Here is a 19209-nt window from a genome sequence, read left to right on the forward strand (position 1 = left end):
AAAATCAGTTTAATCTGTTGAGATTAATGGAACCCCTTCCTCAAAGCCTTGTTTTGCAGTGGGGTTTTTGTTGTGTTTGGGGTTTTTTGTGGTAAGCACTCAGTGAATTGAAGCAGGAAAGAGACTGAACAGCCACGGTCCAAAAATGTTAATCAGCAGGAAAAAATCTAAAACCAGTCCCTGGAACAGCCACAACAAAAAGAAAAGAAGAGGCCAAACTTCCCTTGCACTGTTGTGAAAACTCTGGGTCTCATTTAGATGATTCCTTGCAAAATTGGGAGGAGAATCAGAGCGGAGAGTTGGACTCTGCTTAATTCCCTTTCACTTCCTCTTATCTTGGCTTTATATTCCCAGGGATCTGTATTGCAACCCTGATACACAGCAGCCTCCTGTTGCAAAGCAGTGCTTTACACTCCTGTGTAAAGCAGGAGTAAAATAGAGCTGATTGCAGCCTATTACATGTGTGCAGGGGTTGTTTCCACTTTCATAAGACATAATTTTCAAGGAAATCTGTTCCTGGCTATCCATGGTAACTCCTGAATCACAGAGGATTAATACAACAACCTAAGGCTCCATCCCTCACCTTCAAAATGCTCTGAAAAGTCTCGATCAAGGAGTGTTTGATGGTGAAACTGTTGTAGATGGAGTGATCTAAATCAACCAAGAACCAGTGCTGGTTCCTATAGATCAGAATCAGATTTGCCTTTTCTCACTGGCTCTGTAGATGTGGTTGTTGCATCTTTAAAATGGTTTCAAAATGACGATTTGTAATGATTTCAGGAATAAAGCATCAGGTGGGAGCAGCAGAGATGCTTGATCAGTGCTGTGGGTTGTTACACGTGCTTGTATCTAGCTTGAGACTTGCTCTGAGCAGGCCACAAGGGAAATCAGGTCCAAACTACCCAAATTCATGTCTGGAAGACATGAAATTCGGCGTACTCTGTGCCCTCACTGTGCTTCAGCAGAACATCCTCTAAGTAAGGCATTCATACCACCAGCCTTTAAACCTGCTCCACGAGGCCTGGAAATAAACCATAAAACTTCAAAATGTGGCACCACTGACTTTCTTTTTAAGAAATTCATTCATTAATAAACTGATCATTCCTGGATGCAGGAAAGCTGGTAGGTTTTGGATCAGAGCACTCTACATATCATCACCATGGAGGGGCACATCAGCCTCCCCAGCCTGGCTCCAATCTCAGTTTCCTCTCCCTGCAGCAGGAAAGGCTGTTTACTAATAACAATTCATCAGCCCTCGATACCTGGAGAGGTTCTCCAGTGATTCCCAGATCCATGGCATTTGCTGGAGTAAACCAGGGAAGAAGCTGTATTGATTTCCACATGCTCAGGTTTCCCAAGCTACTGGGTTGTCCTTTATTACTCTGCTTTTTCCGTGGAGTTGCAGTTCCTCGGTGAGAGATGTTGCAAGGAAATGCCAAAATACAGACTCCCAGTATTTTCCCGGTGATGGGTTTTGCTCTTACACACATTTTAGAACATCCTGGGATTGATTTGTGGACATAGATGGAGCAACACCAACATAAACCCTGAGTAATTCAGTGGTAGAGCTGGTTTGTGCATCTGCCACCCATATGTTGGAACAGAGAGGGAGCTCAGGAGTTCCTTCCTGAACTACCTGGAATTTGACGGATATAAAACACGGGAGAAAGCTTTCGAAGGGGTTCCCATCTGCAGCATGAGTGGAGGCTGTGCCATCCCCTTAAAACCTCCTTTGTCTGTCTAAACAAATCCTGATTTCCCATCCACTCAGGTACTTCTCCCGTCCATCCCTAGGGGGTGGCTCCTTGCTTTAACCCTTGAATCTCTCCCTTGTTTTCCCCATTCAAGGAACCAGAAGTTGCAACTCCTGGCTGGAAGCTGGTTTATCCTCTTTTTGCAGCCTGTGGGGTGTGTTTTCCTGTTCTTCAGTTGCTCTTGGAGCAAATCCTTTGCTGCAGGGAGCCTGCTCCTGGCAGGATGCATCCATTAACACCCAAAGCAAATGACACCTTCCCTGCACAGCATTCCCTCTCTGACCCCATCAGCTCCAGAGGAAAAACCTCTTTGCTCCCACCCTCGAGGGCTTGCTGCCTACTCCTGAGTTACCACTGGAGAGCAGGAACTGTCTCTTCTCCATCCTCACGCCTGTTGCTCCAGGGCTCAAGTTAATCAGCTTTAGCTCAATCCTGCTGACTCCTCTCTTCAGAAACTCCTGGTTTTCTCCTGGCATTGGGAGGATTTATGTCCTCTCCAGGTCTGGGAATGCTTTGCCTGGCCCTCAGTGAGTGTAGTCCTGGGGGTTAAAGCATGCTGGTCGGCAGGGGAGGAAGCTGAAGCAGGAGTTTAGGAGAGAAACCTGTTTTCTAAAATGCTTTGAATTGCAACAGCAATTTAGACTCTCTAAAATGCCAAGGAATCAGACCAGTTGCTTGGTCACCTGAAGATAAATTTGACAGGTGTGATCTACCAGAGCAGAGGGGTTGTAAGACCAAGATGGATGAAATGAGCAAGGGATAACGGCAGAAAAGGGACATCATGGTTCTAGGACATGTCAGGAAGGATGTTCCCAACAGAAATAAGGATGGATTTGTGGCTGGAGCACCAGGTGCTGGTGTGACCTTGCTGGGAGACTGTGGTCACTTCAGTCCAGGGATAATAAATCCAGCCCAGAGCTGAGGAGGGTGTTTTATGAGGTGAGCCTTGCAAACTCTAGCAAAATAAGGCTGGAAGAGGGTATGAAACCACCCTTTCAACACATACCTGGTGATGCTCATGCCTGGGGGAGCAGCCTTGGGCATCCTACATCCTCTGAAAGTGCCTTATAAGAGGAAATATGCCCATAAAATATAATTACCTCCAACTGGGGAGCAGCATTATGTGCAGCACAGGCTGGAGGGGTCCAGTCTGTAAATAATTCCCCCCGATGGAACTACAGAGATGCATCTCTGCCCTCTGGTTTCCGTTGCCTCTGGGGTACAACTGTGAATATGGTAACAAAGAACTTTCCATAAGATTAACTTCTTGTTCCACAGTTTGCTTTCTTATCCCACTATTCTTTTTTAAAAGTTAAATGATGATGGTTATGTTGCTATGATTAATTAAGGGCTTTTCCCCAGGCTGGTAATATCCCGAAGCCTTTGGCATTGTTTGAAATTCCAATTATTCAACTCCAACCCAACAAAACAACAGAGTAGAAATGTGGGGGAAAAGCCGGGCAGGCTGTCACCTTAATGAGCTGAACCCCAGGGGCTGTCCGGGTGCCAGGGGAAGTCATGCAAAATGAATGTCACACCTGGTTATAAATAGGGTGGCAGGAGTCACTGTGCCCATGGACGTGGGGACACGGCCCTTAACCCTTTCCCTTGCCCTCCCGCAGGGGTGAACACAGGCAGCCCCTGCAGCATCCTTTTCCTGCTCCATCAGTGCATGGAAATCCCCACTGTACAGAAAATAAACCACAGCTGCTATTTGATGTTAGGCTGGCCTTTCTCCTAGGACAGGGTTACAGGCATCCAAATTACCCTGTAACAAGCTCATGATTATTCCAATGAAATGGCTCCAAAATCTCCATTGCCAAAACCCAAATTCCAGTCCTCCTGTTGTTTCAGAGGTCAACCTATAGAGAGACAGCACCAAATTCCCACTGCCTATAGCTGTTACATAGTTAAGCCAAGGAGTCAACATCTCCTCCGGTTTAGCCCTGTTTAGGCTATATTTCCTCCTACTAAGTACAAGAATTATCCCTGTGCATAAACAACCTATATGATTTCTGTGATATATATATATATAGGTAGATATAGTATGTATATGTATCTATAATATATATGATTTATATAGAGATATAGCCCTGTTTAGGCTGTATGTCCTCCTAGTAAGTACAAGAATTATCTAGATGCATAAAGCGATATATTTTCTATATGTTATGTATCTATAAAATATATGATGTATTATGTAGCTATTACATCATGTATATATAGATATAATATTAGCATAGAACCACAGAATTCATATATAATAGAATTTATAGAATATACAGAAAAATAGAATATATAGAATAAGATATATAACATAGAATATATAATAGAATGCATTATTATAAAACTGTATGATACAATAAAAGAATATAATACATAACAGAATTCTATAATATGTATTTAGAGATACACTGTACATGTATAGAAAGGAGGGAGGTACTCACAAGGCAACTACAAAACAGATGATTCACAATTTCAGTGGAATAATTTTTGCTTGTGGGTTTTGTCTATTCGCTCATGTATTTTCATTCAGCATCTTAAAACTGAATGAACCATTTATTTAAGGCTCAATAAGATAAGGAAAAAGGATATTTAAGTTATTGCTTCTGGAGATAAAGATACTATATCCTGAGAAAAGTGCAAATAGAGACAAATGCGAAGAGGTAAAATGCAGGAATCCTTTATTGAAAGGGAAGAGGCAGAACCACAAACAGACTGTTTTCAAATTTAAAAACAAATACAAACAAGAGGCTAAAACCTGGAAAATTATAATTTTTTCCCCTCCCCTTAAAATGCAAGTCCCAAGCTTAATTTTGGTTGGATTTGTTATGCTCACACAGTTCGGTTGGTGCCCCAGGGAGGAGGGAGACACCAGAGACCAGAGAGGTTAAACGATGAGCAAAGACATCCCTTCTCTACCCCACTGCAGCTTTTGGAGAGGGGATGTAGGAGCAGCATGTTAAAACACGGTCTTTTTATTTTTTCTCTCTTTTTTTGTTTTTTTTTTCTTCCTCCTTTCCAGACAGCTACTGTACAAAACCAAACAGAAATTTATAATAAATACCTAACCCAAGAGGCTCAGTACATTGCTACAATCCTTCACTGAAGGGAAACATATATATACATATATATATATATATCCTAGTATATAACCTCTTTGACTTAAATCAGCATAAAGGTTCGTGTTTCTATGGAAGTCTAAGGCAAGAATCCCACTTACCATCACCCAGACCCCACGCCTCAACTGAGCAGGGTCCCCATCCTCCTCCTCCTCACTTGAAAAACAGCAGGATTTGCCCACAACAGGGAGTTCTTAGGAAGCTCAGGGATTATAAAAAAACTGAAAGAGACCCTTGGTGTGCATGACTCCTGTGTGATAAATACAGACAATTTCCTTGGCACTGGCTCAGGCTGATATTCCTGCCCTGTCCTAAATGCTGGTTGTTACACTGGAGAGGAGACACATGCTGGCTTGGAGTTAGAAGCCTCATAGACTCAAAGGGGGAAAAGAAAATAACCCTGCAAGGCTACATGACTTTAACATCCAGCTATTTGTTAGAGCTTAAATTCCTGGAGATTAATTAGCAGAAACAGAACACTGCCCGAAGGTAGATCTGAACCACAGCCCAAACAGCTCTGCATCCAAACTCTGCATCTGGCCTTTAGTTTTCCTTCCTTCCCTAAAGAAACAGAGCCAAGCCCTCAGTACCCTCAATCCTGGGCTGTAGCTCTCTTGGTTTTGACAGGAATCATCTACTGGAAATAAAACAGGAGTATTCATATTTTCAGGCATGGCTTTAGGGGATCCAATCCCATCCCATCCCATCCCATCCCATCCCATCCCTGCCTGGACAGTGAGGAAAGGGTCTCACACGAGCTTAGCTCAGGCAAAAGGGTTCGCTCTGTAATTATAAATGGGGAAGCTCAGACATCAAAAATTCCAGTCCTCCTCCCCTTCCTATGAGAAAAAGGCAGATCCCGCTGGAAATTCAACATTTTTCTGTCAAAAGGGAAGCCAAGGAAGGGTACAAGAGAGGAGCCTGGAGACACCAAATTGCTTGTGATAGCAAAACCTTCCCAAATTCCATCCCCGCTCCCCAGGCACCGGCTGCTGCCAGAACATAGATCACTTTGGAAAGGGCAAAGTTCAGGGGCTGAGCAGCCTCCATGCTGGGGACAGGCAGCAGGCAGGCTGGGAAAGGGGTCTGGCTGCTTCCTGCTGCGAAAGAAGAGCTTCATCCTTGCCAGGCTCAGTTTTGGACTGAGAATTGCTCAAGGAAGGCTGGAGCTGGCGTCAGATCTGAGCAACTTCAATATCCTGGGAAAGCAGAGGTGGAGAGTGGCATCGGTGACCTCTGGCATTATCTACAGGTCCTGGGCTTATCCTGCTGCAAGCCAGGTTAGCAAATTAAACTCCAAAATTCAAGCAGAGATGAAAAAAAATGAGCCTGCAGGGGCCTGAAAGCAAAGGATGGGAGAGGAAAGGCTGGCACACCAGAATGTCCGCTCCAGAGAAGGAATGGGATATTGCAATGGGCATTTCACAGTCAGAGCACTGCAGAATTAGCAATTAATTAATCCTCACAGCAGCCCTGTAAGCCAGATCAGGTGTAATTAAGCCTTGGTTTTAAAGCTGGGGAAATGAGGACATGGGTGGGGTAGCAGCTCCAGGAATAACTCTGCAGATGTTGGGGGTGTTCGGAGACAGAGGTTTGTCAGTTTGTAGATTATAAATTCAGCAGAAACCACCATGAACACCTCACCTGTTCTCCTGCCTAACTCACGCCAGGATCTCGTCCTCAGCTTATTCCTGCTCCCATCCAAACAAGCAATTTATCTCCCGAGTTAACCCACAGCTGATAAAACACTTCTCATGCTCAAGGACACCCACGCTGCTGCAGGGAGGGGAGAGCAACCCATTCAACGCCTTTTGCACAGGGATCCCAATTGTATCAGCAAAGCCACCCACCCTGGACCTCCTTGACCTGCAGCTGGGACAGGGTGATGGCAAACCCGGGCTCCACATTTTCTCCCAGTGAACCTCCCAAAAGGAACCACGTTCAGTGACAGCTCTTCGGAAACACCCTATGCTTATTTTTCCCTTTAAATTACAACTTGCCTGCGAGCAGCCAGCCAGAGAGAAAGAAAGAAAGAAAAGAAAAGAAGTGATTCCTCCTCGTTTTGCCGCCATTATTCCCCACTCTGAGGTAGACATTGATGGGGTGAGGATGAACCACTGCAGAGTGGTTGGTCGTCTGGCAAGCAAGCCTACGGCACCCTTGCTGTCCTGCCCTGGCATGGTGGGATCGCACGGCATCCTTGGCTCCGCGAATTCTGGCGTGGCTCAGCACTGCCGCAGGACACAGGCGGCTGTGGCTGGTGGTGGCCCTGGAGAGCTGCATTTCTCTGGGGCAGTGATTTTCCCGGTGTAATCGATGCAAGAGGCATTGCGCGTCCGCACGCCCTCACCGCAAGTTTGGGAGCAGGGAGACCAGGGGCCCAGGCGCCAGAGAGGGCACGGCATGTCTCCACAGGGCTTTATGTCCTCAGGTTTGAGGGATTTGTCGCAGGTGGAGGAGGTTTGACCCTCCACATCCCGGCAATCCACTGTCCGCCGCTGCCAGCCAGAGCCGCACGTCTTGGAGCACTCGGACCAGTCACCCAGGACCCACTGAGAGTTCAGCATCGGGCGGATGACGTTGGCCGACTTCTTCTCTTTGCCCTTCTGCTTGCTGAATGGGATGTCCTTGGGGATGAAGAAGGTGTACTTGACTTTTGGTGGAAAGACCTCACTGGCGATGGTCAGCAGCTGCACAGTCAAGGGCTCCGGGAGCTGTCGGAAGCTCTGCAGCCTCTCCAGGGTTGTCATGGAGCCGCTGTATTTCAGGATGGTTCCCTTAATGAGGATGTCCTGCTCCATGGCTGAGATGGCAAAGTCTCCGTTCAGCAGGTACTTGCCTTCGAGGGTCCTCAGGGCCAGGTAATTCCCATCGTGCCGGAGCCCGCGGTGGCTGCGCTGCTTGATGTCGATGTTGGTGGCTCCAGCTGGGATGGTGACGATGTCATTGTAGCCATATCTGCATGGAGCAAAGGGACACTTATTTTCCAAGACTTATAAAGAGAAGACCCATGTAGTGAATAGCACTTGGGATCGTGGCTCTGAACCCATCTCTCCATAACCCTGAGCACTCCAGAGCCAGAGATATTGAGGATGTGCCAGATGTGAGCTCAGCTGGGAGATTTCACTGAATTAGATGGGAAAATAAGCAATGAAATCAAATGAACAGCCACATGGCAACCAGCCTTAGTGGAAAATTCCCCTTGCTCCTTTCCTTTGGAAATAAGTGAAGTATTTGGGACTGAAAGCGTGTCACCGGTGATGCTGAATAGATATAGAACAGCAGAATAGGAGAGAGCATCTGCACCCTCAGCATCTTTGAAAGGCTTTTCCAGCCACCACTGCATTGCAGAAGCAGTCCCATTGCAGGACACAGAGGGCATTCCCATGCCAGGGAAGCATTTCCCTGCAAAGCCAGCCAGACTCTATCCCTGGAGCTCTGGAGATAGCACCCGGAAGGCTTCAGCACTGGTGCCCTCAGCACTGTGACTCACACTGTGGGGCCCCGGGACAGCTTCCCATGCGTCCCTATGGTGGATGCTGCGGTCAGTAATTAGGTTCAGAGTATTTTGGAAAAAAGCCTTTGAGTCAAACTCTGCTCTCTGTCATCCTGGCCTCCCTCACCCTGATCTTAATGGGATCTCTTCTTGGCTCTAGCTCCTGCACTAATCTCCCTTTAGTTAACCGCAAACAATTCATAGGAGAGTGGAAGCCCCATTTCAGCTAGTTCCCTGGAAGGAAACCATTTAGGAAATCTAATTTGCCTGCGTGAGTCAACTCTCCACATGGAATTGGACGCGTTGGGCTTTTGTTACAATCCTTCCAACAAAAGCCTTAACTTCTGCTCTTTGGCAAAGCGACAGAGACGTTGGGTGAGGGAAGTGTCCTCAATGCCCATGACCAGGATTCCAATTCACCCCCAAGCCCAAGGGAAAGTTTTGAACTATTTATATCACGTCAGCCCTCGAAGATGGGTTCACCCCTGCACAGGGGTGAAATGTGCACTGTAAACTCCTCTGGGCAGCACATTTATGTGCAGTGGTCTTCTGAGCCCATCTCATTAGTTATTACTTTAGGAAATAAACTCAACTTGGCTTGTGTAAAGCTGCCCTGAAATAAATTGAGCGTAAGCCCTGGAGTCTGGGGAGGAGCCCAGGCTCTTGCAATGCCACCTGGCTGAGGGTGCTGGCACAGAGTCCTAATATTCCTAGTCTAGCACTTCAGCCATAAAAAAGGAGAATGAGAGGGGATGCCGTTTTTTCTCCTCCAACCTATCCCTGCAGAATCCTTATCCCTGGTGCCTTACTTGGATCTGTTGAGCGAGCCAGATATTTTCCTGCACGTGGAGCCATTACCACCACACACTCCACATTTGTCCAGCTTCTTGGAGGACCCAATGATGTGATCACAACCAGCCTTGATGCACTGCCCGTGGACACAGATGGAGAGGGTCTCCGGGCCACACAGCGTCCCATCAATCACCTGGGAAAGAAGGATGCAGAGCAGCAATTAGTGGATGAGTTCTGAAATGGGGTATATAGGGGTGATTCCAATCACCAGGTATCTTACTTTGGCCTCAAAGACTTTGAACTCGCTCCTCCCTCGGGCTCTGCAGAAGAGCTTGCACCGGTCCCGGGGGGACACTCCTGCATACTTGGGAACCCACTCCAGGCGATTCCCTTCCAGATCCGTGAAATTGTAGCTGTTGTACTTCTCACACTGCTGCTCCCGAAAGCTCTTCCCTGAAAGGGAAGGAGAAACATGACTCAAAATCGTGGGAAGCCAGCAGGAACCACTGCCCTTGGCCATCAGAGAGATGTGGAAGCGAGCTGAGGAGAGGGGGAGTGAGCTGAGGAGCATGTGGTGAGCATGCAGAGGAGGATTATTGCAGAGAAGAGATCCCACACACTTTCCTCCACCCAGCCAGAGAAGGTCACAGCCCTTAGCAGAAGGCTGTTGCCCCCCCAAACATGAATACTCAAGAGCAGAGCAATCCCTGGTGATGTATTCTGGAGGAGCAGGAGTGGGAGGTGAACGTGCATTTGGCGGGCACTCCTTACCATCTGGTGGGCACTCCTCAGTGTGGCAGGACTGGTACTTGGTCCTCTGGCCCTCGCAGTAGCTCCCACCATGCTGGGGCTTGGGGCTGTCGCAGTGGCGATGGGAGAACTGGACGCCTCCACCGCAGCTCCGCGAGCAGGAGCCCCAGGGGCTCCAGGGGCCCCAGCCGCCGTCCACCGCCAGCTGCAAGAGGCCATGAGAAAGTTATTGATCCACTCTGACCTTGTCCATGGCCGGCTGCTCAGTCCCAGGGTGAGCAAAGATCTGGAATAACACTAAAATCTCCACCCAGCCCTAATCCAGAGAAGTACTTTGGCATATACGAAGCTAATACTGACTTCCATTAGTCTGTTCATGTGCCTAAAGTTAAGCTGGGCTTTAAGTCCTTTGCTGACCGACTCTGAAACCGCTGCTAATTCCCCCAACAGGGCAAAAAGCGATGATTTAATTGCAGATCTGCACTGCTTGTTCCAGGTCAGACTCGTCCGTACCTCAGCAGCAGACTTTATGAGCTGGACTTGTCGGTAATAAAAATTAATGAAGGAGAGATATCCAGAAATAAAGCAGCCAAATCCAAAGCCAGTCAAGGAGATGGCAGGGCTGGGGTCAGAGGTTTGGGAATCCCAAAGGGTCAAGCCCCAGGCAATCGTTCCCCAATCCCCCATTACCTGGGGTTTCAGGGCATCCTGTGGCACACAGCGCCCGTCCCAGCACAGCCCGTCGGCTTTGCAGGGCGTCCCGTCGGCCCAGGGCAAGCTGCCATTCTTGGTGTGGCAGAGGGGCTCCCCACTGCCCGTCCTGCACCAGAGCTGGCCACAGATGTCCTGCTCTGTGGTGTTGGGGCAGTGCTGGAAGTCCTTCCCGAAGATCTGCTGGCATTGCTGGTCCAGGCTGTACAGGGCTCTTTGACCGGGCAGCTCGGCAGGCAGGGACAGGGCCTCGGCTGGGGTGTCCAGCAGGCAGTCACCTGGGAAAAGTTCAGGAATTAGGCTGGAGTTGGACCATCAGGGCTTGGATTGCATCAAGCAGGGCACCCCAAGCCTCCTCTGAGGTCTGGTTTGACTCTCCCTTCACCCCACATGCCCCTCCAGGTGTTGCAGAGAGCCTGAACAATTAATGAAAAGGTGGTTTTGAGTGCTGAGGCTGCTGAGCTGAGGCTTACCATGCCCTCCATCCAGGAACTCGGTGAGGTACATGGCGCTGCAGGGAGACCAGGGCTGGGTCTTGTTCAAGTGGATGAAGAGAGCGGCCATCATATGGTGCTCGCCAAGGGGTCCAAAGAGCCGCTCACAGTTCTTGGAGTCATCATGGGGCATGCTGAGCACATGGCCTGGGGAGCAGAGGGCACTGTGAGTGCAGCCCCCCAGCATCAGAGAGCTGCAGCCTGCCCAGCCCAACTCCTGGGCAGCTGGGAGCATCAGTAAGGTACCAAACAGCTTCTATTGCTGCAAAAGCCATTTGCTTCCATAAATCAAAATGAATGAAAATCTGCTTGCTCCATCTCAGTGGTATGGCCCATTGTATGCTGGCCAAAGCAGCACAAATTCATACAATCCCAAAATGGTTTGGGTTAGAAAAAACTTAAAGCTCATCTTGTTCTACCCCCTGCCATGGGCAGGGACACCTTTCACTAGACCAGGTTGCTCCAAGCCCTGTCCAGCCTGGCCTTGAACACTTCCAGGGATGGGGCAGCCACAGCTTCTCTAGGAAAAAATTAGTCAGTGCAGGAATGACAAACCAAGGGAGATATGTGCTTGATTCCACAGCTGAGCTCATCACAACAGGTAAATCATGAAATCATTAAGGTTGGAAAAGATCTCCAAGATCAACAAGTCCAACCTTTGACTGATCACCACCTTGTCACTAAACCAGAGCACTGAGTGCCACATCCAGTTGTTCCTTGAAGATCTCCAGGGATGGGGACTCCACCACCTCCTAGGGCAGCCCCTTCCAATGCTTGACAACCCTTTCAGTGCAGAAATTCTTCCACAACTGGTGTAAATACACCAATTTATAACAATTTGGGTACTTCTAACAGCTTTTGCTGCTGCAAACCAGCTTCTACCAGTGCCAGAAGCTCCCCACGTTGCCCAAAGTTTGGCAGGTGGTCCCCAGCTGGGAGATGGTGGTGCTGGGCTGCGCTGTGCTATAACCCCTCCCAGCAGCAGGGCTGGAAAAATCAGACTCCCCCTCGGGAAGGGACGTGTTACCCAGTTCATGAGCCAGGGTGTAGGCTGCCTGCAGGCCCTCGTCCTCGATCACCGAGCAGCTCTTGTTGCGGTCGCACATGGTGCCAATATCTGCCACTCCCAGCGTGTCGCAGCTTTGGTGTCCACAGAAGTCCTGTTTGTGAGCAGCACCGAGGGGGTCAGGCAGGGTGAAGGAGTCCCACGTTCAGCTCCAACATCTCTGTGGGCAACCCACTGGTGGTCTGCACCCCAAATGAAACCATCCCCCTGCAACTGCTTTGCTGCAATCTCCATTCTTTGCATGGTGGGGCATCGGCCTCCATGGTCAACCCTCTTCTCTCCCTCCATGGACACCTTGACCCCTCTACCCCCCAGAGCACTCCCCAGGGATGCTGACCTGTCTGGTGAGCAGGATGGCCGTGTCGTAGTGCTCTGGGTGCCGGTCGCTCAGCGGGTTGAACCTTTGCTGCCAACTGCAGAAGTTCCTCAGGGTGAGCCCTCCATTGTCTGACACCTCCGGCCCCGCTGCCGCCTCCTCCACCACCAGCACCTTCACCACCACCAGGTTGATGGAGTTTTTCAGGCTGGGGTGTTTATAGATGTGAGCAGCCATGGACATCAGGGTCAGGACGTGGTTCTGCAGGGAAGGAGAGGGGCAGGCAGAGCCTGAATAAAACCTTTGTTGTGGGGCTCTTTTTTTTGCTCAGAAAGGAGAAATCAGCCTCATTTATGAAGCCCACCACATCCAGAGTACAAGTTGATGGACTCAGTGCTGCCTTTCTAAAGTGATGTTAGCCTCTAACAGCAGAAGGGATAGGCAGCACAAGCCCATCCCTGCATCCCCTTCTCCAGCTACTGTGTCTTACCTGCCACGCCCTTTGCACCCAGAAATCCCTAGGGAGGAATTATCTTATGGAAAACCTGCGTTCTGGAGAGTTCCCTGCATATTCCCCAAAGCACTAACTCTGCCCTCACCGCCCCGGGGTGGGAAACACTTCACAGATAACATTTCACTGGTGCAAAACCACCCGTGCTGGTCACAGGGTTTGAACCCGACATCCTTGGTGACAAACTGGGCCCAAAACACTCTGGCAGCCAAGTCTTCGCCCTGCAGCATCCCCTGCTTGCAGACTGGGGTGACCAGGGATTACTTCATATGTCAACCGCGCCAGCGATGTTTACGCTGATGTAAACATCTTATCGGAGCATCGAAATTCCTCCTCTGCTTGGCACTGCTCACAGCCCCGAGTCAGGAGAAAAAAATGCACCTATTACACAACATAGTGTTGGGAAAGAGAAAGTGGCTTCTCTCCTCCCCAGACAGATTACACCCTGCGGTCTCAATTCGGAGCCTAATTAAACTTGGAGGACTCAATGGGAGCCCTCTCTGATGGCCGAGCTTCACCCAAAATTCACTGTTCCCTGAGCAGAGTGCTCTGTGTGCTCATCCATCACAATACTGCCAGGACAATGCCACTTTCTTAGACACAAAATGCCATTTTTTTAGCAAATGAGGGAGATGTTGAGGGAGATACAGCATATTTGCTTCTTCCCCAGAGCACTTGTGGCTATTTTAAATTATTCTGCCACATTTTATCCCATCACTGGCAGCTCCACGTAAACAGATGTTTCATTTCAGCAACTCGTATCCCAAGTACTCCCCGGCTCATTATCCAAGGGCAGGCCCCAGGGAGGCTGATGGGAGCAGGGAATAGACTGGTTTATTTAGACTGGCCACATCTCCCTGACATGACTCACATCCCAGCCCCAAACACGCAACAAATGTCATGGAAAAGTCACCGCCAAGGCAAGAAACCCAGGCGAGATCCCCACAAGTGGCTGCTCCATGAGTTGGGGGAACTGTTTACCCTCTAGTGGAAATCCATTGGGATACTTCCTAAAAATATCACAAACCCTTCCTAAAATTAGGCCTCTGAAGATCTAGAAGGATGCTCTGTGCTGGAGCTGTGCATCATGGGATCATCACTCATTTCCAAGGGAATAAATCCAGCTGTATCTTTTTCTAACCTGTTACAGGTTTTCCCAGTTTTTACCTGGGAGCTCTCAGTTCCTATCACAAATCCCCTGGGACACTGACCCTCACATCCTCAGAGGTACATCCTCAGAGGTACAAGAAACTCCTTCAGCAGCAGGAATAGAGGGACTTGGAAAACATCCATCCACCTTCCCTGTGTCTGGAAAGGGAAGATGGAAAGCGAACTGAACAAACAGCTCTTTAGTGCAGATTAAAAGGTCAAATTCACTTGTTCCACCATCTGGTGTCTATTTATACCCATCCCTGGCCTGTGCAGACATTGGTTGGGTTTCAGATGGACCCCGACTGCTCCAGGGAGAGCAGAAATCCACCTGCACGGCTGCTCGGCCAAGGGTTTGGAGTCATGGCCAAAAGCAAATTATGGGATCCCCAGGGCTCAGGAGAGGCCAACTGAGCACTTTTGGCCAACAAATGCTGTGGATGAGCTGAATCCCACTCATCCCAACCTCCCTGTGCCTCTGCAAACAGGCTCTGGCTTGATAAGCCACCTATGAAGGAACGTGCCCTCTCCAGCATTTCCTTCCCACCACGGAGGCTGTGGATGTGGGTGTTGAGATCAGATTCAGGGCAGCATTTTGGGTCAGGTTTGGGGAGCCCAGAGCTGCAAACAGACTGGTTTTTGCCTCCTTGCAAGGCACTGCAGCCCTGCAAGCACAAGGAGCTTCCCTGCCATTTCCAACCAGAATCCAGGGAGATCTTAGCAGGATTTCTGTCCAGCTGCTAAACACAGCTGGAAAATCAGCCTCTTACCTGCTCTGGGGGGAGAGGACACCAGTGTGAGCCAGAGAGGGTCACAGAGCATCCCTCCTCTGCCCCAGGTGTCCAGGCACTATGCAGGATGATGTTCTCACAAAAACTCCTACTTGTTTCTCCCCAGCTGCAATCCTTGGTTCCTACTGCTCTCAAGAAGATCAAATTCCACCCATTCCATCACCCACCCCCTGCCCAAAAATGAGGAGGGATGCCTTTTTTCTGACACACCTGCACCACAGCAGCTCCAAAATCCCTCCTACCACAGCGCTGCTGGGTCTGGGAGAGCCCTGAGCGAGGTACTGCCCTACAGGAGCCTTCCAGCAGCGAACAGCACAGGCAGAGGGATAGTGAAGGGAAAAATAAATACAAATCAGAGCGAGGGGAACTGGTTGCTTTTAACCTCAGAACATTGAAGGATTTCTCTTTCTCATACAGGGTCTTGCAAAACCTCTGCTTACATTCCCCTTCGTGGGAACCACTCAGAAGCTGAAGTCTACAGAGATCCCCCAACTGTGGGGTTTATTTTTAATTATTATCATTACTTTGGTGGGTGAAACTGCTCCTACACAGACAGTATTACTGTGGTATGCACAGAACGTTGTAATATCACTGGATCCCACAACAGGATAGCAGGGAGCACCCGTGGAACACCCCAGCACAACCTCCCTCCAACAGTGTGAGGGGATCAATGTTCAACCCAACCTGGGGCTGCAGGATTGCTTGTTGGTTGTATTTGGTTTGGTTTTTCCCCTCCTTTTTCTCCCTAGAAGCCAGAATTTCTGCAGAGAGGGAAAAGAGGAAAGAAGTGCCGCAATTTCTGGAGCACAGACAGATGGAAGGAAGCAAACCGATGGTCAGATGCTGCCCAATTTTAAAAAACAACTGGTAAAAACATTCCAGGCTGTCCCTCTCCCCAAAGCACTGTCTGTGTGCCACCCCCTGGCTCGGGTACCCAGGGGCTGCCAGCTGCCCTTTCAGTCTTCTCCTGTGGTTGGAGGCCAAGAATTCCCTTGCAAAAATGTGGAAGGAAGCCAAAGGAAATGGGGGGCAAGCCAGGGGAGACAGGGCCACCTTGCCAGCCTGCCCATGGGCCTGGCTGCCCTCCTGCCTTCCTAGCTCCCTGCCCATCCCTGTTCTCTTTGCCATAGGGTTGTTTTTCCCACCTTCCTTTCCCTCTTTGCTGGACTGCAAAAGCAGCCATTATCCCTGTTTGGGGCAGGGGAAACTGAGGCACATGCAGACTTTCAGCACCTCTCCAGAGGCACGGATGGAGTAAAACCCCATCCAGAGAGCAGCCCAGGGCAGGAACACTGACTGCAGTTTGGGTTGCTCCAGTGGGAGCCAGCTCCTTTCATGCTGCACATTTCATTCCAAACCCCTGTAACTCAGCAGCTGTTCAACATCCCAGTGTGACGTGAGTGCATCAGCCAGAGCAATGTTTAGGGAAGCTGCCTGGTCCTTCAACCCCTGGCACCAAAGTGGATGCAGGCTCGGGGGACACACACCCAGGGGACAAATCCCAGAGGAAAAGCTGGCTGATGGCATTACCAGCACAGGTCCCCCTTTGCAAAGATCCCCTTTAATCCCACCCAGGTTGCCTTTGGGACAGCCTCGGGAGGGGCTGGCTCCTTTTGTCAAGGGATTAAGTGAATTTACCCACTCAAGTTGCAAAATATCCCAAAGCAAGTGGAGGAGCTAGACAGGAGGGGTGTCCTGAGGCTCTGGGTTGGCTTTGGATTTACCTCCAGGATCACTCTGACAGTGGGAGAGCCAGCAGCAGGACCCTGGCAGTGCCCAATGCCATGTACTCCAGCATCTGTCTGCTCTGACAGGGAAGGGATTGCAACAGCACTCCTAAAAACTCGTAAATCTGCCTGGAAAAAACGCAGGAGTCAGCGAGGAACCCCGGCTTAGCCAGAGTGATCCAATTCTCCCCTGGTCCTCAGTCATTACCAACCCTTGGAGTCAGGGATGGCAGATTCCTCACTTGCAAGATGGGAAAGGAAAGGGGATTGCAGCCATCGTGTTTGCAGAAGAAGGCTTGGAAATGTGTCCCATCTGCACCCAAGAGACTGGAGAAATCCCACCACAGGAATCCCATCTGGTTGCCAACTGGCTGGGGATGCTGTGGCTGGTTTTTGGAACTGCCTGGTGTTTGAGGTGTCTAGGCAGAACATCCCTGAGCCACGGAGAACATCCCTGCAAGCACAGCCCAGCTGCAGGTGCTCACCCCTTCTGCATGTCTCCAGCCTCAGTTTCCCCTGCCAAAACCCCCACTTAATTCTGGTAGTGATGCTCACAGTCCTTTTCTTTTCCAAGTATTTTGGGTTCTCTGCAGGAAAAACACAAAGGATAACTCATGTGTCCAGCCTGGAGCCTCACACTCATACCTATATAAGTGGGCTCTTCCCAATCACTGCAGGCTACATCCTGCCACATCCTCACAGGATTTAGTGCTTAGCACTGTCCTGTTGTTAATGCCCCCTAAAATACCCCATCCCCTGCAAATCATCAAGCCAAAAGAATGACTAAACCCCTAAATTTCAAGTCTGGTTCTGCTCTCACTTCACCATCCCCTCCTGGTTTACACACAAGTATTGATGGAGGTAGCATTAAGCTCTTATTATCTAAATTAGGTTAAAAGCTGAGCTATAAGGCTCAAATTGATTAGAAATAAACCATTAACAGCATTTTCCCAACAAGAGCATATTGATTGTAACTTGCAATGCTTGAGTGCATGTTATGTTGACTCTTCTGCTCAAGCTGTTACAGCTTATGCAAGAAAATAACTGGGAATACCAACGATGCTGGTGACGTTTAATAAATATTTGGTAACTGAAGTGTGGTTACGGGAAGAAAACTCATTATATAAATATGGTTTCTTCTGACTCACCATTTCTGCTCCCTGGGCATCTCCTAGTCAGCTCTCTAAGATCTCACCAACATTTGCCATTGCTTTTTTTGGCCCCAAAAAGGTAGGTATTTAGGGAGAAGTTGAGATGGCTATTTGGTCTCCTGACTTAGCAGTGACTGTGCGTTTTTGTTCTTGAGAACAAAAGACACAGAAACACAGCAGGTGGCTTTTTTTTTTTTTTTACTGCTACATGAGAGCTGGTGGAAGTTTTCTCCAAAATATTAAACATTGCTCTGTTCATCCAAGACAAGACCTGCAAAGGTTTTCTTCCCATTCTTGAGAGATGATGCAAAAATATTGCTCCTGGGGGTAAAGAAATGATGAGGAAATGGTAGCCAAGCAGGCTGGAGGCTCCCTGATGTCTAAGGAGAGAGCTGGGAGGCAGCATCACCCAGCCCAGGGCTGGAGCAGCCAAACTAGAGCAGGGTACCAGCCTTGCAGCCCCTCTGTTATGTTCACGTGCAGCTCACCCTCCTTCTGCCTTCCCAGATTTACCCAGAGGGTTGTTACTTTTTCCCGAGTTCAAGCTGGGCATTATCAGGATTTCCCCCACCCCAAATGTATCACTTTATTTGTAACAGGAGTCACACCCTCGGGTGTTGCTTTAAAACTATTAGGTGCCCAGCTAGCTGCAGTAGGTGCACTGAAACCTGAGTGATGCTGAGCAGCTGAAATCAGCTGGAGCCCCAAGATTTAGCATTTCTCAAGGTTCAGCCTGGCCTGAGCAGGGCTGGAATTAAAACACTGCTTTGTTAGGAGCAGAGAAGCCCCCAGGGGAAGGATAAAGCCGGTAAAAGTGGCAGAGCCCCTGGTTTCAGCTGCCTGACCGCTCCTGCTGACCTCCAACTTCCCGGCCTCCTCTGCCAGCCCACCGCAGAGGACGAGCAGTTTTGGTGCACAATTATCCCCTGCAAACACCCCAGAACGTTTCAGACCGAACAAACCTGAATTTGGACCCAAACAACCCATCCCTGCAGGGTTGGGGTGGGGAGCTGACTTTACCAGAGGCATGGAAAACAACCTGGTGCTGATGAAGAAGGCCCTGGAGGTGGACATGGGGGGCTGAGGCACCACAGTCTCTGCTCCTGGGGTCTCTACAGAGAGAATTTTTAAGGAGAGGGGGAATTTTTGGCACTGGTGGCTGAAGCAAAGAGCTGTTCCTCCATCTGCTCGGTGCTAACAGGTGGCTCAGGAGCAGGACTGTGCATTACTCAGCCCTTGGTTTATTTACTATTTGGCCCCGGCTCCCATCCAGAAGAGAGTGAAATCCATCGCTTTGCAGCGCGGCTTTTTCCTTGTAGCAGGACAGGCATTAACTCCCTCTGTCCCTCCTCTTTGGGGGCACCAGACTGACGGAACATGAC

The 19209-nt window shown here is 49.4% G+C and overlaps 1 protein-coding gene across 1 annotated transcript; it reads right to left on the bottom strand.

Moving 5' to 3' along the window:
- Nucleotides 1-4418: 4418 nt before the first annotated feature.
- ADAMTS8 (ADAM metallopeptidase with thrombospondin type 1 motif 8) lies at nucleotides 4419-12864 on the bottom strand. Its single transcript, XM_027699486.1, has 8 exons — nucleotides 12520-12864; nucleotides 12144-12276; nucleotides 11096-11263; nucleotides 10602-10900; nucleotides 9933-10116; nucleotides 9442-9614; nucleotides 9179-9354; nucleotides 4419-7831 (listed from the first exon to the last, which is right to left on the bottom strand). Exons 1-8 carry the CDS (start codon nucleotides 12739-12741, stop codon nucleotides 7099-7101), a joined length of 2088 nt encoding a protein of 695 aa, XP_027555287.1. The 5' UTR covers nucleotides 12742-12864; the 3' UTR covers nucleotides 4419-7098.
- Nucleotides 12865-19209: the final 6345 nt, after the last annotated feature.

Source organism: Neopelma chrysocephalum, unplaced genomic scaffold (assembly GCF_003984885.1).
Source record: "Neopelma chrysocephalum unplaced genomic scaffold, ASM398488v2 Primary Assembly neopelma1_138, whole genome shotgun sequence".
Taxonomy (NCBI): domain Eukaryota; kingdom Metazoa; phylum Chordata; class Aves; order Passeriformes; family Pipridae; genus Neopelma; species Neopelma chrysocephalum.

Coding starts and splice junctions, on each gene's coding strand:
- ADAMTS8 (XM_027699486.1), bottom strand. CDS start 12,741: ATGTCCATGGCTGCTCACATCTATAAACACCCCAGCCTGAAAAACTCC. Junction 10,901..11,095: donor GTTCCTGGATGGAGGGCATG/GTAAGCCTCAGC, acceptor AACTTTTCCCAG/GTGACTGCCTGCTGGACACC. Junction 7,832..9,178: donor GGCTCGCTCAACAGATCCAA/GTAAGGCACCAG, acceptor TGCTCCATGCAG/ATATGGCTACAATGACATCG.